Raw genomic sequence first — 27,550 nt, 5'->3', positions numbered from 1 at the left:
ATTTTCTTCAGCCTGTACCTTAACCTTTTATCTTCTCAATAGAATCTTTCTCAGGGTAGAATTTTATAAGCTTGGTGAAATTCAATTTATCATTTTTCACGTTGTAACACAGGCTTATGTCACATCTAAGAAAACTTTTCCAATCCCTAGATCGCGTTATTCTCCTATGTTTTTTCTAAAAATGTATAGTCTTATATTTTATAAGTCTATAATGCTCTGGGGGGTAACTGTTTCATAATGTGTGAGAAGAAGCTATTCTTGATATACAGATTTTATACATGTTTTGTTAACTTTGCACAAAGTTATCTTATTTTTGAGTTTTTGCATAAGCGCGTTCATGGAGACACTGACCCAGGATGTGATGGCCAACTTAGTACAGAGCCCTCCATGCATGATGACCAAGAATCACAGGGGGTCACACATAGCCACATAGTAGTCATAGGCCATCACTATCAGTAGAACAAACTCAATCCCACCCAAGCCCAAGGAGAAAAATAACTGGGCTGCACAGCTCACAAATGGGATTGCTTTATGTTCTATTAGAAGATGCACCAACATCTGGGGGACGATGCTTGTGGCATAAGAGACATCAACAAGGGAGAGGTTGGTGAGAAAGAAGTACATGGGAGTGTGGAGTCAGCTGTCCACTTTGATCAGAAGGACAATGAGGAAGTTCCCCAGCACTGTCACCAAGTACATGATCAAGAAGATGACAAAGAGGGAGAACCGTGGGGCGCCTGGGTGGCTCAGTCAGTTGAGTGTCCGACTTTGGCTCGGGTCATGATCTCAGTTTGTGAGTTCGAGCCCCACATCAGGCTCTGTACTGACAGCTCGGAGCCTGGAACCTGCTTTGAATTCTGTGTCTCCCTTTCTCTCTGCCCCTCCCCTGCTCGCTCTCTCTCTCTCTCTCAAAAATAAACATTTTTTAAAAAATTTATAAGAAGAAGACGCATATGTCCCAAGCACTGGACAGGCCAAGGAGAATAAACTCTATCATGCACTTCTGGTTTTCCATTCCATTAAAAATTGTGATAATTATTAATCTGTAGAGAGAGTCAGATATAACAGAAGCTGCTGAATGAAAGAACCATAAAAATAACTTCTTGTGAATACATATTGTACACCTCTGACTAGGCTTATTCTGAGGTTTCATACCATTCATGATCCAAAATGGCAGGTGTGATCCTAACAGGCACTATATCCACTCTGCATCAGAGTCAGGACAGTACCTTCATGAAGAACATAGGGTGGTCTCAGGGAGACCCAGTGAAAGTCTGAAGATAATGCATTACAATTCCACAAGCTCACATCTTACAAACTTAACCTCAGATTCCAGGGCAAGGAGAGGATGGTAGGTGACAATCATGGGTACAATGATAAACGATGAAGAAAACTTGGTTGGAGAGTTTTTAAAAACTACCTTGCATATATCAGCTAGACCCATCCGGATAAAATGGGTGAACTTATTACAAAAGGAACCATTGGGAAAAGTCAGGTCCTTGGAGAAAGATCTGGAATCAGAGAACCTAGATTTAAATTTTGATTTTATTGGGGCACCTAAGGGGCTCAGTCAGTTAAGCGTCCAACTTCGGCTCAGGTCATGATCTCGTGGTTTGTGAGTTCGAGCCCCGCTTCGGGCTTGTGCTGACAGCTTAGAGCCTGAAGCCTGCTTCGGATTCTGTGTCTCCCCCTCTCTCTGCCCCTCTCATGCTCATGCTCTGTCTCTCTGTCTCTCAATAATAAATAAACATTATTAAAAAAATTAAATCTGATTTTATTCAGCAACTCTGTTGTTTGGTTCAGTGACAAATTTTATGTATGAAGCAGATAATATACATGACTCACAAGCACATTTAAGTTGAAATGTAGGAAATGTATGAGGAATGTCCTTGTGAAATATTAGTGACAGTACTGGTATAATAGTATGGGTATGAGCATTAACATGACCTAATTTAAAGTTAATATTGGTCAACCTTTATAAACTACTGTTTAGAAAAGGAAATGTGGGGCCCTTGCATGGTTCAGTCGGTTAACCCTCTGACTCTTGGTTTCAGCTCAGATCATGATCTCGCAGTTCGTGAGTTCAAGCCCTGCACCGGGCTCTGTGCAGATAGCACAGACCCTGCTTGGGATTCTCTGTCTCCTCCTCTCTCTGCCGCTTCCCCACTCACATGTACTCTCTCTCTCTCAAAAATAAATAAACACTGAAATTTTTTTTTTAAAAAAGGAAATGTATTCACTGATTCCATGGATATAGTTTCTGGATTATAAACTGATGTAAACTATAACAAGTGAAACATTATTTTTCAACATGTTCTACTTTTATCAATCCAACCATAATAATTTTTCCTATCTCCTACCACCTGATAACATTTTCAGGTGGAAGTATATGTCACCTGAACAAGAAGATGAACTGAAAAATTCAGACAACGCTGTCGGCTGATATTAAAACCAGGACTGGTTTTTATGTCAATGGGGTAGATAAAATTTAGCCTTGGTTTATTCCTGCCTCCATTTATCTATGGCTGTCTTCAACACCTCCTCTATGAATAAAATACTTTCATGCCATCTCTGTAACTCCCTACACCAAGGGAGTAAAATGGTCCATGCTCTAAAACTGACTGCCCTTTCCTCTGCCCATCTTAAAAACAATCTCAGCAAAGTCAAGATCTTAAGTCAAGTTAAATAGATTTCTAATGATAAATTCTGAGACAGTAATTTTTGGTAACATTTGTGAACACATGGTATTTTGGAGTCATGGAAATGAGGTGTCTCCAACTCATCTGTCAAAATTTACCTAAACTCTGACCAGTGGACCTCCCAGATGGAGCTCCTTCCATGAGTTCCCTACAACTCTGCAGGATGCCTGAGAGGAAGGGGATGGCCCCCAAGTAACATGGCTTTGCAATGTAGTAAAGTGCCCTCTTGGCCTTTTGCCACATCCTCCCCATATTCCTGCTCTAATAGAACTGATAAGGTCTCAAAGAACTATGAGCAACTACTCATCAAGTAAGACCAGAAACCTGACCCACAGAAAATCAAACAAGCACTGACAGAATTTTCACTATATTGGTGCCACATAGAGAAGATTATTATTTAACGGTTCTCTGGAAATGTCTTCAGTTGCTGTCTTTCCCATTTTAAAGTCATTTAAAAAAAATCTATTTTAATGCTTATTAATTTATGAGGGACAGAGCATGAGAGGGGAGGGACAGAGAGAGAGAGAGAGGGAGACACAGAATCCAAAGCAGGCTTCAGGTTCTGAGCCGTCAGCACAGTCAGGCATGGAGCTCTAACTCACTAACCACAAGATCATGACCTGAGCTGAAGTCAGATACTTAACCCACTGAGCCACCAAGGCTCCCCTAGAATCTTTTTTTTAAATTTTTTAAATGTTATTTATTTTTGACAGAGAGACATAGCACAGGTGGGAGGGGAGCAGAGAAAGAGGGAGGCACAGAATCTTAAGCAGGCTCCAGGCTCTGAGTTGTCAGTACAGAGCCCCACACGGGGCTCGAACTCAGGGACCGTGAGATCATGACCTGGGCCAAAATCGGACACTCAACCAACTGAGACACTCAGGCGCCCCTAAAATCATTTTTAATTGCTTTTAGTTTCCATTGCTACTCTATGGACAAACACTCCATATTCAAATAAACTTGCAAACATGAGAGTGTTCAGGGCTCAACACAAGGGTACTTTTTCTATTTGCAACATTCATTGCCACATCTTAGTTTCCTACTCCAGTGAGTGCTTTATTCATTTAAAACTATCTTTTTCCACTTCTTTTGGCTGGCTTCCTCAATAAATTGTCTTTTTTATCTCCATTAGGAAGGGAGAATTGTTAGTTCAAACAGACTCAAGAGGTATGCACACTATAGAAGTTTTCCCCAGTATCTCACTTTCCAGAATTATATTTCAGAATAATAATTCTTTCCACTTTTCATGCGAATTCAAAGCCTGCAGAGATGGACAAAACCTTGGACTGGCCCCCAAAATCCAATATGAAATATAGTTAACCTTGAGGGTGAGCCCACTACCCATATTTCCCCCTACTCATTATAGAGACGATGCCCTGTACCTAAGGGGTAAAAATGCTGAAAGCTTTTTCTCCTCTGAAAGTCTATGCATATCTTTGCAATCATCCATCAAGTCTCAGTCATATTGGATTCCTATTTGGAGTCCTCTACAGTCTTAGCTCAGACAAATAAAGTCCTGAATACAAGAGCAGAGGACATGAGGGTGAGTCCTACAACCTACAGATATGTTTTATCTATGACTAGGCCAAATACACAAGAACCATAAACTCACAAACTTGAATATCAATGGAGACGGCACTTTCATTTATAGGAGGATTCACCTGAGCTGTGGCTGAGTATTTAGCTGTTGTATATACTAAATGTACCCATCACGGGCAGGAATACTGGCACCAACCCAACGTTTTCTGTTAATGGTTTTATATCCGCAGAAGTCAACAAGTTTTCTACTTCCCATCTGGATTTGGTGCCTGGCATTTCACATAATAAGCAATTATTGACCCTCAGTTTCTCCAATATGTGCGATCCTCAAACCACCTTGATGACATATTTTATCATGATTTCACTCGGTAAATGCTCAGCTTCTTTGTAGGTCTTGTCCCCAGTGGGGAGTCTATGGCAGTACAATTCCCTCAGTCTGCTATGTCCCCACAGTGCAATCCCTACAGCCCAATCTAGAGGAACTAACCCCAAAAATGAGAGTCAGGAGACCTCAGTTCTAGTCCCAGTTCACATTCAGAGTGTTGTAGGACTTGGAACAATCCACTTAACTATCTTACATTTCCATTTCTAACACTGAAAGGAAAATAAAATTACTTGGTATATATATACTTTGGGAAGATTGAGAAAAAAGACTTTATATTATTAATAATTTACCTTTTTGGAAATGTAATAAACACCTACTACATTTTCATGAATGTAATGCTTATCATTTTACAAATCTGGGCTTTTCCCTTAGGTTCCCCCCAAATATGATGCAGAAGTCATCACTAGCCTCTTCAGTTTTAAATATGAATCATTCTCTTCTGCATCCCCACCATTACACTCTTTCTTGTTGTCAATACATCGTGCAGAAGAGAAAACCCTTGGAACAGAAATGTACCTGAGCCCAGCATCGGGAAGGCAGAAACATTTTACTACATTTGCCATCTTATTCATGGTGAGAAGATTGGAGTATCCGTGGGTCACATCCCTGATCCAAAGACCCTAATAAGTCAGAACTGTTCTACTTCTGCCCCTCTAAACACCTCTGCACACACCCACCCTCTGCTGGTGCCTCCGTTAGCGCTCTCAAGCGTTGATTAGTGCCTAGCACACAGGCGTGTCCACTTTCGTCCAAGTTTGTGTTGGTTTCTACAGAATGCTTCCCTCCAACAAAGCCATGGGCCAGACCGATGAAGAGTCCCAGACTCCTCGGGCTCCTGGCTAAGGTCTCACCTGGGACTAGTTTCGATTGTGAGGGAAGCAGCTACTCGAAATTCACAGGTGTCCCACAGTCGGCTCCAATGCAAAGCTAATAAGGTGCAGCAGTGTTTGAACTAGCAACATGGGGTGGACAGACTCCCCTCAGGAGCTTCATTCATTAGAGTGTCCGTGGCTGACAGCACTCCCACTTCTCAAGGTCAGGGCCTCCATGCTGCCCTTCTTCTCCCCATAAAGCCTGTTCTTCTCCATCCTCTTCAAACTCTAACAATCCCCTAAAGCCAAAGGTCATTCTAAAAAGCCAAAGATGACAGCTTACTGAGGATTCAGAATATTCTCCTGTAGCCCCAACCTGACATTTAGCACTCATGCCCCCTTTTTACTGAGCAGTGACTAGGTCTGCAACCACACCTGGTGAGGAAAAAATCAGTTATCCCCTTGGGCTCCAAGATACCCTCGTTTCTCCTTCTGAACACAGGAGCATTGACCTCACTCCCCTGACATGTGTGCAAAGAGCCCCCTGGGCCTGCGGCAAGCTTTGCAGGGAAGGACGCACACCCAAGTACATCTCTCACGGTACTATTCAAGTTCCAAAAATAATAGCGCTGTAGAAACAGATTTAATGCTCCAAATAGGATCTACAAACATAGAGTCTTATGGTCTCCAGGAAAAAAAAAAGTAAAGGGGATCCAAAGTCATTAATAATCAATCTCCCTGTCGGCAAATCCTTTGTCCCTTCCTTTCCCAGTCAAATACCCAGTCCCTCTCAGCACCACCATGTACATATCCACGCACTTACCCGCTGTCCACACCTCCCCCCCTGCTCACTCAGCCATCTGCTTGTCAGCTCAGCCACCCACTTAGGCATCCCCTCAGCATCTACCTGCCACCTCACCTACTTCCCTAACGTCCAGGAGTTATCTCCCAGGCATCCTCTCTTCTCATCCCTGTGGGTGTCATCCTGCTTGTCCACTCATTCTGCCATATTATCGTAACGCCTGACACCACAGCACCCGTGACTTTGACAATGCTGCTGTGATCATCCAGGCAATAGAAAGGGAAAGTAGAGATGCTTCTCTTTCCTCACCTGAGTTTCTGCACTCCCACAAAACTGACAGAATTGGTGGGATACTTTGAGGAAAGCTGGAAACATTCCATGGTTGGGAGAGCTGTAGTCACCGAACCCAGACGTTCACATCACTGCTGTTTTTCTCTACTCATCTGTAGACAACAAAGGAAACTCTCAAATTTCAAGCACTGTAAGGACCCAACAGCACTCTCAGTCACTCCTGCTCCTAACCTGGGGGACCTTCCTACTCATTCAACCTCCATCACTCAGCAAGTTATACCAACTCGGATTCCAAACATTTGTGGCGTGGAGGCACCTAGGTGGCTCAGTTGGCTAAGCGTCCAACTCTTGGTTTCAGCTCAAGTGATGATCTCACAGTTTGTGAGTTCAAGACCTGAGTTGGGCTCTGCCATGCTGGTGCAGACCCTGCTTGGGATTCTCCCTCTCTCTCTGCCCCTCCCCAGCTCGTACTCTCTCTCTCTCCCTTTCTCTCTCTCTCTCTCTCAAAATAAATAAATATAACTTTAAAAAAATTGTGGCATGGTGCCTTCCTTTCCATTCTTAATGTTGCTGACTCCTATTGTCTTAGTATTTGTACCAAAGCCAAGTAATTCAGTGCATTTCAAAGTGATAGCCTTCATTCGACCCAGGCTCACTGAATCAGAAACTACGCAGGAAGGTCAGCAAACTGTGGCTTAATGAGCCTTTCAGGTGTTTCTAATATAATAAATTTGAAAATGCCTGGAACAATTTATTCTGTAAACCAGTGTCTTGTTAATCCTTCATTCTAACACTTTATTTTACCATTACCCACTTCACAAATATTTGGTCTATAATCTCCAGTGACTTGAATGCCACATCTCAACCAACTGAGAGAGAAGAGGTTCAAAGTCAACCAGAATTTCAATTTTCCCCACTTCTCTCCCCTGTGAGCCCCCACTCATCCTACAATTCCTGCTGTTCCCCAAACAGGAAATGCTCTCCTCTGCCCAGAAAGTTCATCTCTAGGGTCAGCTTAGGAATTGAAATAGTTCTTTCAAGAAGCATTTGTGACAGACATAATAATATATACTATCAATGTGTAGGCTTGGTTTGCAAGGTAAACATGAATATAACAAAGTATTTGCTCCAAACGCTATGCATATAATCTGGGTAAGCTGCTTTCAGAGAAGCAGTTTATTTGACTTAAATTCCTGGGCTTAAAAATCATTATTTGCCATTGAATATTTTGCTTACCTGTAAATTATTACTCCCATCTCCCACTTATACTTTGTCTTTTAAAACATGCCTTTAAAAGTAAGTGAAAATGACTTCAGCCTCGTAGCTTGAAGTACAGAATTATGATGCCTCCAGCTTCACCGTTCTTTTTCAGGATTGTGTTAGCAATTCAGGGTCTTTTGTGGTTTCATACACATTTCAGGATTGTTTGTTCTAGCTCTGTAAAAAATGCTGGTGGTATTTTGACAGGGATTGCATTAAATGGGTAAATTGCTTTACAGAGTATAGACATTTTAACAATATTTGTTCTTCTAATCCATGAAGATGGAATGTTTTCCATTTCTTTGTGTCATCTCCAACTTCTTTCATAAGTGTTACTTTACAGAATACAGTTTTTTTACCTCTTTGATTAGGTTTACTGCTAGGTATCTTATGATTTTTGACACAGTTGTAAATGGGATCAATTCCTTGATTTTTCTTTCTGCAGCTTCATTATGGTATACAGAAATGCAACAGATTTCTGTACACTGATTTTATATCCTACAACTTTGCTGAATTTGTGTTCCAGTAATTTTCTGGTGGAGTCTTTTGAGTTTTCTACATAGATTATCGTGTCGTCTGAGAATAGTGAAAGCTTGACTTCTTCCTTGCCAATTTGGATGCCTTTTCTTTCTTTTTGTTGTCTGATTGCTGAGGTTAGGACTTCCAGTACTATGTTAAATGACAGTGGTAAGAGTGGACATCCCTGTCTTATTCCTGACCTTAGAGGAAAGCTCTCAGTTTTTCTCCATTTAAGATGTTATTAGCTGTGGGTCTTTCATATATGACCATTATGATGGTGACGTATGTTCCCTCTATCCCTACTTTGTTGAGGGTTTCTATCAAGAATGAATGCTGTATTTTGTCAAATGCTTTTTCTGCATCTATTGATGGGATCATGTGGTTCTTATCCTTTCTTTTATTAATGTGGTATATCATGTTGATTGATTTGTGAATACTGAACCAGCCCTACAGCCCAGGAGTAAATCCCACTGGATCGTGGTGAATAAATCTTTTAATGTACTGTTGGATTTGATTTGCTAGTATCTTTTTTTTATTTTTTATTTTTATATTTGAGAGAGAGAGCACAAGCAGGGCAGAGGCAGAGAGACGGAGACAGAATCTGAAGCAGGCTCCAGGCTCTAAGCGGTCAGCACAGAGCCCAACGCAGGACTCGAACCCACCAACCCCGACATCATGACCTGAGCCGAAGTTGGACGCTTAACTGACTGAGGCACCCAGGCGCCCCTTGATTTGCTAGTGTCTTATTGAGAATTTTTGCATCCATGTTCATCAGGGATAAGGCCTGTAATTCTCTTCTACAGTGGGGTCTTCGTTTGTTTTTTTTGTTTTTTTGTTTTTGTTTTTTTTTTTGAATTAAGATAATGCTGACCTCATAGAACAAATTTGGAAGTTTTCCTTCCATTTCTATTTTTTGGAACAGTGTAAGAAGAATACGTATTAACTCTGTTGTGTGTGTGTGTGTGTGTGTTTTATTTTAGAGACAACAGGGGAGAGGGACAGAGGGAGAGAAAGAGAGAGAGAGAATCTCAAGCAGGCTCCACGCTCAGCATAGAGCCTGAGGCAGAGCCTGATCCCACGACCCAGGGATCGCTACCTGAGACAAAATCAAGAGTTGGATGCTTACCCAACAAAGCCACCCACGTGACCCAACTATTCTTTAAAAGTCTAGTAAAATTCCCCTGGGAAGCCATCTGGACCTGGACTTTTGTTTGTTGGGAGATTTTCAATTACTGATTCAATTTCTTTACTGGTTATCAGTCTATTCAAATTTTGTATTTCTTCTTGTTTCAGTTTTGGTAGTTTGTATGTTTCTAGGAATGTATCCATTTCTTCCAGATTGCCTAGTTTGTTGGCATATAATTTTTCATAACATTTTCTTATAAGTGTTTGTATTTCCATGATGTTGGTTATGATCTCTGCTCTTTCATTTGTGCTTTTATTTATTTGGGTTCTTTCTCTTTTCTTTTTGATAAGTCCGGCTAGGGAGTTATCAGTCTTATTATTCATGGGGCACCTGGCTGGCTCAGTCAGTGCAGCATGCAGCTCTTGACCTCAGGATTGTGATTATGAGCCCACATTGGGTGTGGAGATTACTTAGAAATAAAATATTTTTAGAAAAATTTTATTAATTCATTCAAAGAACCAGCTCTTAGTTTTACTGATCTTTTCTACTGTTTTTTGTTTGTTTGTTTTTTCTATATCATTTATTTCTGTTCTAATCTTTGTAATTTCCCTTCCTTTGCTGGTGTTAGATTTTATTTGATGTTCCTTTTCTAGCTCCTTTAAGTGTAAGGTTAGACTGGGTATTTAAGACTTTTCTGGCTTCTTGAGGTAGGCTTGTGTTGCTATATACTTCCATCTTCTTACCGCCTTTGCTGCATCCCAAAGGTTTTGGACTGTTGTGTTTTCACTTTCACTTGCTTCCATATATTTTTTAATTTCTTCTTTAATTTCCTGCTTAACCCATTCATTCTTTAGTAGGATTTTCTTTAACCTCCATGTATTTGTGGCCTTTCCAAATTTTTTCTTATGGTTGACTTCAAGTTTCATAACGCTGTGGTCTGAAAATATGCATGGTATGATCTCAGTGTTCTTATACTTGTTGAGGCCTGATCTATGACCCAGTATGTGATCTACTGTGGAGAATGTTCCATGTGCACTCAAAAAGAATATGTATTCTGCTGCTTTAGGATGAAATGCTCTGAATATATTAAAAATATTATATTACATATATTTATATATATTTATATAAAGACCACTTATGAGCTGACTCAGCTGAGCTGAGGAACCACCAGTGAGTCTGGAAGCAGAAAGGCAGATTCAGAGAGGTCACCTGTGCGCTGCCCTTGAAGGTGGGGGGAGGGACAGCAAAGGCATGGAGGCAGGGGGAAGGCGCAGGGATCCTGCGGTGGACAGTGAAGCATCCCGAACATTTCAGCATCTGGATACAGCATCTCCACATACTTTCCTCCTTTGCGTGTCATGTGTATATTCGTATTTTTGGCTAATTTTCTTCTCCTTCAACTCTTTTCCTACTACTTTATTTAGGGCTGCCCATGGTGGTAAATGTTACACTTTACTCCATGGTTTACATAATATTTAGACCAAGATAATGACATTTTAGAGGAGGTATGAGGTCCATGTAGGAATTGCAATCTGGGAGAAGATGTAATGTCTCTCTAAAATCTCTTTTAAATCATGTAACTTGGCTTGACTTTTCTCCTTCGTTCAGATTCCTCTAATGTCTCAATAGTACTGCTAGAGAGGTCAGCCAGCTGGTCCCCCGGCCTCTAAGCTCTTCTTCCGCTGAATCATTGCCATGGCGATAATTCTTTTTTAAAAAAAAAAATTTTTTTTTAATGTTTTATTTATTTTTGAGACAGAGAGAGACAGAGCATGAACAGGGGAGGGGCAGAGAAAGAGGGAGACACAGAATCAGAAGCAGGCTCCAGGCTCCGAGCCATCAGCCCAGAGCCCGACGCGGGGCTCGAACTCACGGACTGCGAGATCGTGACCCGAGCTGAAGTCGGACGCTTAACCGACTGAGCCACCCAGGCGCCCCGGCCATAGTGATAATTCTAAAATGTAAATTTTATCAGGTCATATCCCTGCTTAAAAATAGTTGCCAGCTCCACATTGCTATTGAGTAAATCTAAAATATAATATGGCATTCAATGCCCTCTGTGATCTGACCCTTCTTCACCTGCCTGCTTCATCCCTACCATTTCCTCATCTTCTCTGTCCTGCAAGCATGGCTCCAGGGAATTTTTGAACTCTGTGCTCTTGTCAAGCTCTGTATTTTTCACTGGTTGTCCTCTGTTTGGGTTGTTATCATTTCAGTAACTTGTACTCACTTTCCTCATCTAAACAAAGAACGTTTCTTGTCCTTTCATACAGGAAGACTTCTGGAATCACCCCAAAGTCTTACTCTCCTTGACTATTCCACCTCATTAGTTTACAAAGACCAACTAGGGGTCCTGCCGTGTGGGGGAGGAGGAATGGGAGAAAGTGTTCAAAACAGAGACTAGAGGAAAACACTGCACAGGTATCCGGATTCAACAAATGCATATAAAGTTCTCTTATCTTTCATTGGCTTTGGCTGAGGAATCTGTCCTTTCTAAGATTAACTACATCTTTTATATTTATACATTATCTCAAATTTTGTGTGCTAATTCTATGGTTAAAGTCTAGGAAGAGAGTTAATACTTATTTCAGAAATGGGATGGTTTTAACATTTAAATGGCACCCTCGTATATGTAGTTAAACTCTTCTCTAACTGTATTAGGTGGTGCCCCAAATGTGACGTATCCTTGGCCCGTAGTAGCCTCATCTAAATACCTTTAGTTATATTCCTATCACTGCAAAACAAGACCTTCAGTTGATGCTCCTCCACTGAGGTACCTTCATCAGGCAGACGAGATGCTGTGAGTACATGTAGCAGGTCCAGCACAAAGCCATCTGAACAGCCTTGAGAGCATCTCTCTCTTCAGAACAACAACTCACACAATTACTGAATGTAGATACAAATGCTGCTCAGTAATTTGAGTCTAAAATGTGAAAATGCTCTTGTTACCAATGAAAACACAATAACTTTATATAAAATTTGAATTAATAAGAACCAACGGTCCAAAGTAAGATTCATGAATAGGTCCACAATTACAAACAGTGTGACACATCAAAACAGCAAACTGTACTTTTTGTTCATTACTCCCAGGACATATGAATGGAGATTGAGTAAGGGTTGGAAGTTCCATTACCGCAGTGCTTAACTCCACTGAACGTGATGTTGTGACATAAACATACACCCACAGCCCACACCCCAACCCACCCTCCACCCTCCTACCCGGCATCACCAGTACATGTGTCAGCATCCCCTTCCTGGTTGCCAGGACAATGCAGGTGATGCTTGCCATATCTAGTTAAGTGAAAGAATTCACAAGCAAAGCTCTTTTCTCTAGCTAATGCTCAGGATTCATCAAGTTGCCAGTTTTGACATTAATTCAGATAACTGCCCTAGTAGTTTCTGCCAGGCCCCCTTCACCTCCTTATTCCTTATGCTATAAATCATGGGATTCAGCACGGGCATCAAAATGGCATAGAAGACAGAAATCAACTTCTCCTGAAGGATAGAAGGACTGGAGCGGGGCTGGATGTAGGTGAAAATGGTCATGCCATAGCACAGGACGACCACTGTGAGGTGAGATGCACAGGTGTGGAAGGCTTTCTTTCTTCCCTCTGTGGACTGGATCTTCAGGATGGTGGAGATGATCTGGATGTAGGACAAGAGGACCAGGCAGAAGGGTGTCATCAGCAAGACAATGCTAGAAACCATGATCGCGATCTCATTGGAGGAGGTGTCCACACAGGCCAGTCTGACCACAGCTAGGAGTTCACAGGATATGTGATCAATATACTTGTTTGTGCACATGGGCAGCTGAAAGGTGATGATGGTCTGCATGAGAGAGTTGAGAGAACCACTGACCCAGGATGTGATGGCCAACCTGGTACAGAGCCCTCCATGCATGATGACTGAGTATCGCAGGGGGTCGCACACAGCCACATAGCGGTCGTAGGCCATCACTGCCAGTAGAACAAACTCAATCCCACCCAAGCCCAAGGAGAAAAATAACTGGGCTGCACAGCTCACAAATGGGATTGCTTTATGTTCTGCAAGAAAATGCGCCAGCATCTGAGGAACAATACTTGTGGCATAAGAGACATCAACAAGGGAGAGGTTGGTGAGAAAGAAATACATGGGAGTGTGGAGTCGGCTGTCCAGTCTGATCAGAAGGACAATGAGGAAGTTCCCCAGCACTGTCACCATGTACATGATCAAGAAGAGGACAAAGAGGGAGACCCGTGTGTCCCAGTCACTGGACAGGCCAAGGAGAATAAACTCTCTCACCCATGTCTGGTTATTTGTTTCCATTAAAAAATGTGAAGATTATTGGTCTGCAGAGAGTCAGAGAGAACAGAAACTGTTGAATGAAAGAACCATAAGAATAACTTCTTTTTAAAAGAATGCAATCCTAATGATATGCCATAGCTAGATATGTTCAATCATATGGGCCAAGTTGATAGACTTGATCCCCTGTATCTACTCTACATAAGAGAGGAAACATAAGGATGTGATGTGGTCTCAGGGAGTAAGTAAAGTCTGGAGAGAAAGCAGTGCAATTCTGGAAGTTCTATATCCCTCCAATTTACACAAGTTTCCAGGGCAGGGGAGAACTGTAGATGACCATGGGAGGTAAAATAAGCAATGATGGTAAGCATGGGTCAACATTCAAGCACAACCCTACAGTATCTGGTGCACAAAACATGATGAAACGTATACATAAATTACCAAAGAAAAAAGATTTGGAAGAGGCAGATACAGACAAATAAGGCTGGCATCATGGAAAAATCTGGAATTAAAGAACTTGAATATGAAACCTGTTTTCATGACTTACCAGATATAAGATTGAGTTAGGCATTTAAACTCTTACATTCAAATGGGCAATGTTGTGTAACCTACAAGTATGTTTAAGCGCAAGTGTGGATAACTATGGGGAAAGTGCTTCATAACCTCTCCCTGGGAGTCGTGCAATACTCTGTCTATCAGTATAAGTTGTAGCAGGAGCTCCACGCTGGAGAAACAGAGTAAGAAGTGCTGTGCTCGCCTCTTCTGGCCCATCCACGATTTCAGACAAAACGGGAAGCAACACCTTTAGTAGACTGAAATCTACCAGGTGGGAAAATATGGGTCTTTTGAGAATTTGGTGTCTTTGGTCTTTGGAAGGAGAAGAGTGGTCATTTTATCTTATTCTTTCTTTTTATTTTGCTACCCTTTGTTTCGCACTCGTTCTGACTTGCTCTTCCTATTTTTCTACAACTCTGGCCCTTGTGTATGGTCTCAGTAAAAAGGACAGTATGGAAATGGTTGCTTTAGCTTTCTAGTATAAAAAGAGGGAGAGAAAACAAATCTGTTAACTTTAGGTGACTCTTTAGCAGATCTGCATAGGAAGTAGACATTTGTTTTCGATTAATTTGGCAAATATCTCTAAGTGCCATCTTGGCCAGATGCTGGGAATTCAAGGGCAGTATTATACTTCCTTGTGCTCCGAATGCTCAAGGGGAAGAAACAGACACAGAACAGATTGTCATTTCCATCACTGTACCCCTGTTGCATGTGCGAGCTGCCTGGACATCAAGCCAGCCCATGACTCACTCTGCTCCTCTCGCCCACCCCGCACAGCTCTCTACTACAGCCCTGGTCTTGTGACAAATGATTGACAGTGTTGGATCCTAGAGAAAGTGGGACCTGTAGAGCCCGGAAGTTTTTGCCTTAAATCTGTTCTCTTCTGCTTCCTGAAGGCTAGAGCAAGCTACTGACCTCTCTTAGCTTTATATTTCTTAATTTGTAAAATGTGGGAAATTTTGGCCAACTGAAAGGATCATTGGTGAACTCAAATGTTTGGAAGATCTACGGTCAGTCCAATAGTGACTGGATAGGCAGGGGCCCAGCAGTCAATGAGGACAGTTGGTCGACCTTTCATTTCACATTGATCACATTTGGGCTCTAATTCCCCTTTCTACCAACCAGGGTTTCTCTTACTTCTGGTTAATTCCTTTTCCCTCATTATAAAAACCCAATTTGGGGGGAGCCTGGGTGGCTCAGTCGGTTGGGTGTCCGACTTCGGCTCAGGTCATGATCTCACAGCTCATGAGTTCGAGCCCCGTGTCGGGCTCTGTGCTGACAGCTCAGAGCCTGGAGCCTGCTTCGGATTCTGTGTCTCCCTCCCTCTCTCTCTCTATCCTCCTCCACTCATGCTCTGTCTCCCTCTGTCTCAAAAATAAATAAACATTAAACAATTTAAAAAATTTTGGGGGGGAGAGACTCTGTGCTACATAATTACCATTCTGATTCTCTCTTCCTTTCACATCCAGAGTTCTGAAATGATTGGTGTCTAATTGCAGGGTTTATTTCCTCATAACATTCATCCTTTAAGCCATGGAAATCTGGCTTCCATCTTCACTAATCCATAGATATTGCCCTCTTGAAGGGCACTCATAGCTTTCTTTCTTTCTTTTTTTTTTAATTTAATTTAGTTAACATGCAATGTAGTCTTGGTTTCAGGACTGGAACTCATGGCTTTCTAATCATCAGATTGATGGAATTTATTCTACATTACTTCTTTATTGTTTAAATAATTGAACTATTTGTTCCTTCACACTCTGAACTCTGTGATGCTCTTCTGTCCATGTGCACAGGATGTGTGCTTTTCTTTCTACATCTCGTCCTTGGAGGACTCGTCTAAAACTATAATCATTGTTTTCAACTCAGGATCTTCCAACTCAAGCCCACGATGATCTCCTAGACATCTCTGCAAAGTCCAGATGCTTCTCCAACAGCTTAATGAATGATTCCTAAATATCCCACCAATGATTCAGCTCATCTCTCCACAACCTGTACACCATCCAAACTCCTTTATCTCAAGAAATACACTACAATTCTCTCTCTCCCAGGACATCATGTTTAGTTTTTTCTTCTTCCTTACACCCCACAGAACAAATCCTCTTCTTTCATTCTGTATTTATGAATCCCTCACCTCTCCCTTGGACTTCATTCACACTGATAAAATACCACCACTGTGTTATCACCCTCCATCCGGTAAGCACAAAACTTCCTTTTGAATCTCACTGATCCAGCCTGCACCCAGTCCTGCTAATATTTAAATAATTTTCATGGATACATCAGCTAATGACTTTTAACTCATCAAACAGCATATATATTTCTCAAGTCTGTTGCCTTTGTTTTTAAGATTTTAAAATTTAATTAATTGATATCCAAATATGTTTGCTTTCTACAATGATAGAGTCCATTTTTGGACAGCTGATAGATTAAGAAAATAGAAATAGCATCTGTATTAATTCCTTTTGTGTGGAAATTATCCTTTTTGTGCCTATTTTGGATGTAATTGCTCTAAATGGAATTTTTAAAACATAAATTACTTGACCTTATTGTGAACTTCAAAATAGGTCACGTAACAAAAAACTGAGACCCTTACAGATGGAGGAAGGATCAGGAATGACACTGAAATTATAGGGAAGATCATGTCTGAGGCATGGACACAGATGTCAACTCCTCATTGTTAAAATAGGACTCTGATCCAGTTAAAGTACCTCCAGGTGCCTTCCCCCATTATCCAGTTATTAACATAAGCAGTGAATAGAAGCAAAATGTTTTCTCTATATGACAAAGATATGCAAACAAAAAACAAGTTTTCAGATTCCCAATACAACACATATTATCTAACTTAATATAACAAATTAGAAAGTTCAACTTTAGCCACTTATGTAGGTTTTTTTTTTAACTTAAGTACAGGAAATTAGTCCATTTCCCTGAAACCTATGTGACCTTGTGTGTTGGGGAGCTAAACAATCTTGCGTGGGACTAATGAAAGTCCCAAATGCAAAAGCAGAACACACGAAGGTCAGTCCCACAACCTGCAGATATGTTTCTTTCGTGCTGCTCAAAATCACTCAGGGCCATACCTTCATCAGGTCAAACTGTCCACAGAAATGACACTCTCATTTAGAGAGAGATTTCTCTGACTTGTGACCGAAGAGTTGGTCGATGTCAGCGCTGAGAGCATCCATCCTGAGCAGGAATATTTGCATCATCCTGACATATGGAAACAGAGAATCCCTGGGTGGCTTGGGTGGCTGGTATCTCCAAGACTGGTTTCGTCTCCTGAAAGAACAGTTACTTTATTCTCTTTGTGGTCCTGTGAACTTCTTCTAGCCTGATTTGGTTAACCAGACTTTTCACTTAATCAGAGTCCAATCCTTGAAACTCAGTTTCTCAAACATATGCAAACCTGACACACACTTGGTGACATATTTTATTATGGTCTCATGTAAATTCTTCTCTTCTTGCTACTTCTTGTTCCCTGTAGCTAAGACTAGTGTTTTCATGACAATATAATTCCCTCTGCCCGGCAAGTCTCCACAGTGCAATCCCCACGGCCAATTCCAGAAAAACCAACCCTGGGATGAATTAGGACACCTGAATCTTGCCTCCAGTTCATTCTCTGAGTGTCAAGGGTCTTTGAATAAGCCCTTAATTGCCTTACATCTTCATCTGTTACTAAAAAAGAAAATCATATTGTGAGAATCAAACTCTCCAGAAATAATTGAGATAGGAGGATATAAGGCAATTGATAATATATCTTTTCTTGTCTGGAAATGTAATATATTAATATTACCACCACCTGCTAGTCACTATCAATACCTAACAAAAGACTCCATACTTGTGAGCTTCTTTCCTAAGTGTCTCTCTCTATGTCAGGACTAAGCTTTGGGATGGAGGAGCCTATTGTACAATTATACCCAAGGCTCATGTTCCTGCAAAGCACAGTTACTTTACCACATTTGCTACAATACTTGAGAAGATTTCACCAGCCATGTTTCATGTCCCTGATCCAAGTTCCTAACAAGTCACTTCATTTCTGTCCCTGTCTCTGTCTCTGTCCCTGCTAAGGCCACACTCCCACAGGCTGCGGAAGCCTCTCAGATGGTAATCAGTGCTGACAAGCGAGATGTGTCTGCTTTCCTCTAGGTGGAAGCTGCTCAAGAGCTCTCCCTCCAGCTAGGGATGGACCATAGTGAAGAGACATCCCAAATTCCTCGGGCCCCAGTATTCCTCAGTCACCAGGGACCAGTTGCCATTGTGAGGGACACTACTGGGAGGATGTTGACAAGGGCTCAACAACACACACACAGACCTAATGAGCTTTGGTAGCAGCTGCATTGGCAGGGGAGGCTGACCCAACCCCCCAGGAGCTTCCTGCATGACAATGCTAATGGCTGCCACCACTCCCAATGCACAGGCCAGGGCCTCGCTGCTGCCCTTCTCCCTGTGGAAGGCTCTCCTCCATCCCTCTGCCTCTCACATCTTCGTTACAGCCTTAGGCCAGAGAAGCCAGCTTGCTGAGCTTGGATGATGTGCTCCTGGAGCCCAAACCAGACTTTAGCCTTCAAGGCCCCAATCTAGGAAGCCGTGACTGGAGCTGCATGTGAATCTGGTGGAAGCACCAATTCTGCCCTTTTGGTTCCAGATGCCCCTACATCTCCTTCTGGAGACAGAACAGATGTGCTTCACTCCCCTGATGTATGTGCAGAGTCCAGCGGGCTTCTGTGAGCATTGCCAATGTGGTGGACATTCTAGCACATCCTCGTGGTATTATCTAAGCTCCAAAATTAACAGCCTCACATAGACAGATTTAAAATCTACATGTACAAACAAACTGATTAAGGAAGTATTAGCAACTACTGAAAAAAATAAAAAAGAATTAAGATCATCCAAGATCTTTAACACAGAAGTGTGAACCTTCTAACCCTCTTCAAACTTTTTTTCAGGTTTATAAACACATAATTGACAAACAAAATTGCAAAATATTTAAAGTGCACAACATGATGATTTCATATGTGTGTACATTGTGGCAGGACTGAAATTTTATTTTTAATTAGACATTGTAGTTTAAGATCATGTGGATACACATGCTGTTGTAAGAAATAATACATCAATATCCTTTTGCTCAGTGTCCCCCATGGTAAGTAATACCCTGCAAAGCTATACTGCCTTGCCATCAGATAACATAATATGTAACAGGATGGAATTAAATAAATATTAAATTATAATCATATGACATATGAGGTGATATTATAATATCACAAGATATCGGCATTGATGTAGTCAAGGGACAGAATGTTCCATCAGCACAAGAATCCTCCACGTGGTCCTTTCATAGCCACGCCCACTTCTGTGCAGCCCCTACATCCTCTTACCCTCTCCTGGACCTTTGGTAATCACTAGCTGTTCTCCATATCTATAATTTTGGCAGTTCAAGAATTACATATAAACGGAATCATATAGTATATCCTTTCTATGACTGGCTTTTCACTCAGCATAATTCTCTGGAGATTCATCCGGGTTTTATCTGTCAATTATTCATTCCTTTTCAGTGTCGATGGGCATTCTATTGTGTATGTGCACCACCTTTTACTTAATCACCCACATTTTGAAGGACATCCAGATTGTTTCTGGATGGTATTATTATAAATAAAGTTGTTGTAAACACTCACATGTAGGTTTTCACGTGAGAATGAGCATTCGTTTCATTAGGATAGATGGCCAACAGTAAAATGACTGCTCACAGGATGGTACGAATCAAACTAACATATACACAAATGAAATCCCAGAAGAATAGAAATAAAAGAAGAAAGAATAAATATCTGAAAAGATAATGACAGGAGATCTTTCCATAAATAATGAAATGCACCAAAGCACAGATGAGTTCGGAGAACAGTAAGGAGGATAACTAGAAAAACAAGCAAACAAATAAAAACAACTAGAGATATCATATTCCAGCTGCTTTAAAGAAAAAAGGTGATAATCTTGGAAGTAATGAGAAAAACAAGACATGTGAAGAAAAACAAAGATATGAATTAAAAAAACTTCTCTTTAAAACTATGGAGACTGGGTGGCTCAGTCAGTTAAGTGTCTGACTTCAACTCAGGTCATGATCTTGCGGTTCCTGAGTTTGAGCCCAGCATCAGGCTCGCTGCTGTCAGCCTCTAGCCCACTTCAGATCCTCGGTCTCCCCCTCTCTCTGCCCCTCTATCCCCTCTCTCTCAAAAATGAATAAACATTTAAAATAAAAAAGAAAGAAAGAAAAAAATTGTTTTAAACTATGCACGCTGGGGGTGCCTGCGTGGTGCCTAGGTGGTGAAGCACGTGGCTCTTAATCTAGGGGTTGTGAGTTGGAGCCCTCGGTTGGGTGCAGAGGCTACTTAAGATAAAATCTTAAAAGATACAAAGAAACAAACAAAAAACAAAAACAAAAAACAATGCAGCCTGGAAGGCAATGGAGTGACAATTATAAAGTGCTGCTAAAAAAGAGAAATTGTCAAGTCAAATTTCTATACCCAGAGAAAATATCTTCCAAAGATGAAGGAGAAAGAGGAGTTCACCAGACAAACAAGCAATGAAAAAAAATAGAATTTATTGCCGGAAAATCCACACTCCAAAAAATGTTCATGGAGGTTTTTCAGGCAAAGGGAACATGACACCAGACAGAATCTGGACACACACAAAGATGTGAAAAGTGCTAGAAATGGTAAAATTGAAGATAAACATAAAACTTAATTTTTAAAAGATTTAATAGACTACAAGATAATAGTCTAAAGCAGAGGCTACTTTGCGTCATCTCGTAAGAAGAACCCAGCATGTGGTCCGGAGCCTCAACAGACCAGACCACAGAATGTGATCCAGTCAGGGGATTCAATTGCTTCTAATTTGGTTTTCTTTCCATTTGGTTTGCTCTTGGATCCAGCAAATACGAAGTACAAAGAATATTTCTAAAAATTGTTTTAATGTTTTTTATTATTGAGAGAGAGAGACAGAGCGTGAGCAGGGAAGGGGCAGAGAGAGGGGGAGACACAGAATCCAAAGCAGGCTCCAGGCTCTGAGCTGTCAGCACAGAGCCCAATGCGGGGCTCAAACTCACAAACCACAAGATCATGACCTTAGCTGAAGTCAGATCCTCAACCAACTGAGCCACCCAGGCACCCCCTCCCCTTAAAAAAATTTTTTTTAATGTTTCAAAGTACAGAGAATATTTTTAGAAATCAGGATGCAATTGAAAGAAAAGTAGTAATTGGAACATTTAGCGGATAATTGATGATATTAAGGAATAATTTTTAAATTGAATTAAATGTAATAGTATTCCGGTTATAAATTTAACAATGTCTATCTTTTAGAAGTGCACAGTGAAATAATCGTTTCAGGATAATTGAGGGAAGCGGAAATGGTGAGGCTATATATAAAACAAGACTGGCCATGATTTGATCATTTGGACGTTGAGCACTGTATGCATGAGATTTCCTCCTCTTCTGTAGGATTTTGTAATTTTATATGAGAAATGTTTTTTAATTCTACCAAAAGCTGATCGTTTTAATGTATAAAGTAATGAGGCAGCTCCCTCCATGTTAACCACAAAACGGTTTCCATGATATGTTGTAGAGGAAAGAAAGCAAGCCATAAAGTAGCTTGTCTGGAATACTACCAGTTAGGTTTAAGGTCTAAACATACACAAATATGTACTGTGTTTGCCTTTAGAGAAGACTGCAGTCGACGTGTGAAGAGATTTACAGTTTTTAACGCATGATTTGGTACTGTTGGGAAAGTTTTGCCAGGCACAAAAGAAAGTAATATGTTTTAAAAATCAATTTTCAGAGCACCTGGGTGGCTCAGTTGGTTAAGCGTCTGACTCTCGATCTCAGCTCAGGTCTGGATCTCAGGGTCGTGAGTTCAAACCCCTCACTGGGCTCCACACTGGGCATGGAGCCTACTTTTAAAAAACATTAAAATTAAAATTAGAAAAATCAATTTTCAAAATCTTCTCTTTGTCCCCACCAGCACTATGGACTTAAGGATGTTTCTTAACCTCTCTGTGCTTCAGTGCCTCTGCTATGGAAAGGGACTAATAAAAGTGCTTTCCCCCAAGGGTAACACTGAAAATAAATTAGTTAACTTGTGAAAAGTGCTTCCTGTCTTGCCTTGTAAGAATTCGATCTCACAGTTTTACTTGTATTGTTGAGAAAAAGAAATAAGGAAATGGTCTAATGCTTGAGGACTCACAAGTCTCAACATGTAACATATTACTCAGAATGATCTGTCTCCCACTGAGAAACAACAACTTGTGTGTTGGTTTGTCGTATATGCTCCAACCCAGGGGCTCTCAACCGAAGGGGAATTTTGTCTTCCAGGGGACATTTAGTTTTCTAGTGGGTAGAGGCCAAGGATGCTACTGAAAACCCTACATTGGACAGTCTCCTATGACAAAGTACGGACATTGGACAGTCTCCTGTGGCAAAGTATAATACAGCCCCAAACATCAACAGCATCACAACAAGGAAACTGCTCTAACCTATGGCCAGCATCTGGTGCTGTTTCTTCCAGACAGCAGAGCAGTCACATCCAGGTTCCAAAAGGTAAGTTTGAGAGGAGCATTTTTCATGGTTGCCTGTCATATCAAAAATCACTTAAATGCATCATTTTAAGATTAAGAATCTACCAAAATCCTTTATTTGCCTTTATATGCACAAATAGCTAAATCAAGATTTTTTTGATTAAAAGATATGTGTGTTCATAGATGTTTTCAGATTATGCACATTAATTTAAGTGCCACTATTCACAGTGACCAATTATCCTAAAGGCTTATAGAGATGAAATGTTGGGGTCCACAAGAGAAACAAGGCAACCTTGGGTAAGCAAATGTTCCCAAAGGGCTTATTTTACAGACAAACCTTAAGGATGTATTTGTGGTTACTCAATACTGAATCAGATTTTTATTCTCAAATATTTTTCAGTTCCCAACTTTTAAAATGAGTTTCCTCTTAATGGCTTTAGTGTAGCATTTCCTCTTCTGTTGCCCTGCATCTGACAGCTCTTTCTCCTGTGGGTCCAGAATGTCCTTCGTAAGCATCTACTAAATTGGAATGCCTGCAGTCTCCAGGTGGCCCGCTAGCATTTAATGGATTGGCGCTGGCTGAGAAAATGCCACCCTGAAAAAAATACAGTCTATGCAGTGAAGAGAAAACCGGAAATTTAACAGATAGACTCTGAGATACATGATATTATGTTCTCGCATACCTAAGGCCCACTCTCAACATTTCCGCTTTCTCAGAAGGAAGATTTGGATGACCCTTTGGGTGAAGGACAGAAACAAGTTCTGAAGCTGGCAGAAGGGAGGGATCATGGGATGGGAGGTGGACAAAAGTCACACTGGGACCACACACCAGTCACACAAATGGGGCACAGCATCTTCACATATGCCCCTCCTTGCTGTTGCTGAGCGCATTTGTATTTTTGACCAATTTTCTTCGTCCACGTCCTTTCCCTTACCATTGTTTACAGGCTATGTTTATGGTGTCCTATTTTTTCACACTAGTACACAGGTAGCAGACTATCCACGCAGGACTTTGACATTGTAGAGGAAGAATGGACTAAACATGGGAAGAAGGAAATACGTTGATTTGGGGCTGTCGAAGGTGTGAAATGTAAGCAATTATCTGTCATGATTTTTTTTTAACCAGCGTCTGAACCTTCTTTCTGTGTTTGGGGTATCCACCCTGAAAAGAGGCTAAAATGTTCCCGGCATCCCTTGTAGCAAGAACACCCAGGCTCTGTCACTTAGGTGCTTTCGTGCCAGATTTGGAACAAGGATTTGCAATTAAAAAAGGGAGGAACTGCCCAGAATTAAGTGTTCTGAGGCCGGCACTTGAGGCAAAGCACATCCAGTGTCTAGAATCAGCCGTGATTAACAGCGCACTAGGGATATCTCTGTCTGGGTCCAGGAAAGACCGTGGGATGTCTGCAAAGGACCAGTCTGCAGAACGATTTTTTTAACCATTTTTCATGATGCGGTCAACTCTCCGCCTTTTTTCAGAGATTTTGTGAGCTATTTAGTGCCTGTGTTTTCTGCTTACATTAGCCCGACTTCTCCTCTCCTGCTTGCAACCAATCACTGTATGATCATATTCAGAAACTTGGTAAATGATAGGAATAGTACAATGAGTGGAGTTTTTTCTTCTTTCCACTTTTCTATTTCACTATCATAACAGAAGAAGGGGGAAAAATGGGCTTTCTTTTTTGTCTGTTCATCTGCTTTTTCTTTTGAAAGCTTGGCTCTGACTCTAACCACAGGGAGGAGACCCCCGAAGAATGGTGGCAAAGATTAACTCTGGAAACGTCAAGGCACCAACCTCAACTCACTCTCCTATGGCGACCTGTTTGGCACCTAGATGACAGGTTTGCCCTATAAAAGGATGACTCATCACAGAGAATCAGGAAAAGCACTTCAAACTGTCTGTCCGCAATTGCCTCTCTGGACAGCTTTCAAAGCCCACCATCTGTCCCCACCAGGGTCAATTTTCCTAGCTTAAGCATTTAGAGCTAATTGAAAAGATGTATTTGGTTTGCTTTTCTAGCTACCTTTATTCTCAGGAAAAATCTTTCGTATTTCCTTCTCTCTCAATCCTCTCAGGATTTTTGCCCTACCAGAAACCCAGAGGGAAGCCTGTTAGGTTTGTAGAGTCATATGCCCTTCCTCACATCATGAAAGGAGCCTGACTACTTCTGTCCAGTTGTAAAGCCTTTTGGTTTTCTATTTCCTTTTTGAAGAAATGAGATGCAACTCCCTTCCTTTTATCATATGGAGTTTTCTGACTATCCCTGATGTAAAGTTCATGGGCATCTAAGAATACTTCTCAAAAACCTTTGGCATTAGTAACCAACAACTTCTTTTTTTAATTTTCTTTTAATCTTTATTTATTTTTGAGAGAGAGACAGAGTGTGAGCAGGGGAGAAGCAGAGAGAGGGAGACACAGAATCCGAAGCAGGCTCCAGGCCCTGAGCTGTCAGCACAGAGCCGACGCAGGGCTCGAACTCACGAACCATGAGATCATGACCTGAGCGGAAGTCAGACGCTCAACTGACTGAGCCACCCAGATGCCCCAGTAACCAACAACTTCTGCAAATTCTTTACGACAGTGCTTCCATGAGTGATCTGTCTAAAAGTCTGAATCCCTCCAAAAGCGAAACATTTTAGCATAACATTCTAATACTATTTCAAAATATTTTTTTAAATTTTATTTTAGAGAGATAGAGACAGAGACAGAGACAGAGTGCGAGTTGGGGAGGGCAGGGGGGGTGGTGGGAGGCACAGAATCTAAAGCAGGCTCCAGGCTCTGAGCTGTCAGCACAGAGCCTGAGGTGGGGCTGGAATCCATGACCCATGAGGTCATGACCTGAGCTGAAGTCAGACGCTTGACCTGCTGGGCCACCCGTGTGCCTCTCAAATACTATTTTTTAATGAGCAGATTCAAATCTTCTAAGAACAGAAACTCCCGGAAGTGCATTTATAAACCTTAAGTTGATGATCTAGCACAATTACAGTCAGCAAAATGACCATAATATGCAAAATGCGCATACATGGCACAGGCAGCAGGTCAGTTTTTCCTGAAAAATGGACCTGGGAGCTGATAGAGAAAATACAGGCAGCAGTTAATATGATGTATGTGGGGAGGGTGCCCTGGGGAGTGGGGAAGTGAACAAGACCTTGATTTCTGGGAAAGAGAAGCATCTCTGTACAGCTCCGGTGATGGGAGGTATCACAGAGCTGTGTGCTACCAGAGGAGCCTGGATAGGTGGGTAAAATCAAAACTTAGAGGCCATAAAAAATTTTAGTCTCTCATGACCAAAAGGGAGCTGATTATAGGTGCCTGGCTGCAGTGTGGGGAAAGGGTTGTTGAATACAGGAATAGACATGGGGCCAATCTGGTCAGAGGTGAGGCCACCCTGGGGAGAACTGACAGCAGGCTGGAGGAGGGCAAGGCAGTGGGAATGGAGACAGGAAAGGAATCTGAAATCCACGAGGTGAAACTGACGTTGCTTAACTGTGCATTGACTTGAAGCCTGCGGCAAATTCTTTGACTGAGTTCTTGGTTCTTCTCTTGGATGGTTGTCCACACACGCTGCCACCCTCATGACTTGACCTCATCTCCCTCTCTCTCTCAGTTCCTGCTATTCCCTGACCATGCTTGGCACTTTTCTACCTCAGATCTTTGTCTGGGCTGCTCTCTGGAGCAAGGCCCTCTTCTCCAAATACCCATATGGCTCATTCCACATCTCCTTCAAAGTTCTGCCCAAATACTGTATTCTCACTGGGACAACCGAGATCTTCCTTCCCTCCACACAACTGATCTTCCTAGTTTATATTTTCCTATAGACTAATCATCTTCGAACACCCCTAAAATGAATATATCCTTTTCTTATTATTGTGTTTATTATGTCTCTTCCCAGTAGGGTGTAATCACCACGAGGAAAAAGATTTTAGTCTGTTTCGCTCACTGATCTATCACCAGCTCCTAGAAAATGCATAGGATGCGTAAATGCACACTGAGTAGTTGATGAAGGAATGAATAAATAAAGGAAGAAGGAATATCTTAATTATCACAGTTGTCCTGTGAGGAGACCCACCAAATACCAAAGAAATCTTTCTTTACCTTCATGTCTCATCTGAACTTTGCTTGGCATGCTTGTTTCCATGTTGCTGATTTTTATACATATCAAAACCAGGTGCCTATGTTTTCTGAATGCAAATAAAATGAACTCAAATTCTGCAGCTTGTCAAATCCACAGCTTGAGAAACGTGGTAATAAAGAACATCCTATAAAGAGAATTAAGGTCAAAATGTAAGTCCATTCATGAGTTAAGTCATCCAAACTATCACTTTAAATATGCATATGCTCAGGTACTACATTGCAATAATTACATCATCTTGGTTTTCATGGTCAAAAAGAAGACACATTTGAAAGTTGTAACCTCTGGAATCTAGAAGATAAATATTGACCAAACTACTCGTCGTTTGCCTGTAACTGATTGTCTTGAACATTTTAACTGAATATGCTCAGCGGCTTGAGAATTAATATTAGCTAAATACTTTCTGTCACTGTATATTATTACTTTTTTATTTTTTTTAAGTTTATTTATTTATTTTGAGAGAGAAAGTGAAAGTGGGGGAGGGGCAGAGCGAGAGAGTGAGTCCCAAGCAGGATCCACACTGTCAGAGCAGAGCCCCACAAGGGGCTCGAACCCACAAACTGTGAGATCATGACCTGAGCCAAAGTCAGA

The 27,550-nt window shown here is 41.4% G+C and overlaps 1 protein-coding gene across 1 annotated transcript; it reads right to left on the bottom strand.

The window, feature by feature from the left end:
* Nucleotides 1–12,784: 12,784 nt before the first annotated feature.
* On the bottom strand, nt 12,785–13,738 carry LOC102952098 (olfactory receptor-like protein OLF3). The gene has a single exon (XM_007090850.2). It carries the CDS (start codon nt 13,736–13,738, stop codon nt 12,785–12,787), a length of 954 nt encoding a protein of 317 aa, XP_007090912.1.
* Nucleotides 13,739–27,550: the final 13,812 nt, after the last annotated feature.

This window comes from Panthera tigris, chromosome A2 (assembly GCF_018350195.1).
Source record: "Panthera tigris isolate Pti1 chromosome A2, P.tigris_Pti1_mat1.1, whole genome shotgun sequence".
NCBI classification, from domain to species: domain Eukaryota; kingdom Metazoa; phylum Chordata; class Mammalia; order Carnivora; family Felidae; genus Panthera; species Panthera tigris.
This window is presented reverse-complemented; position numbering and strand designations above follow the sequence as displayed.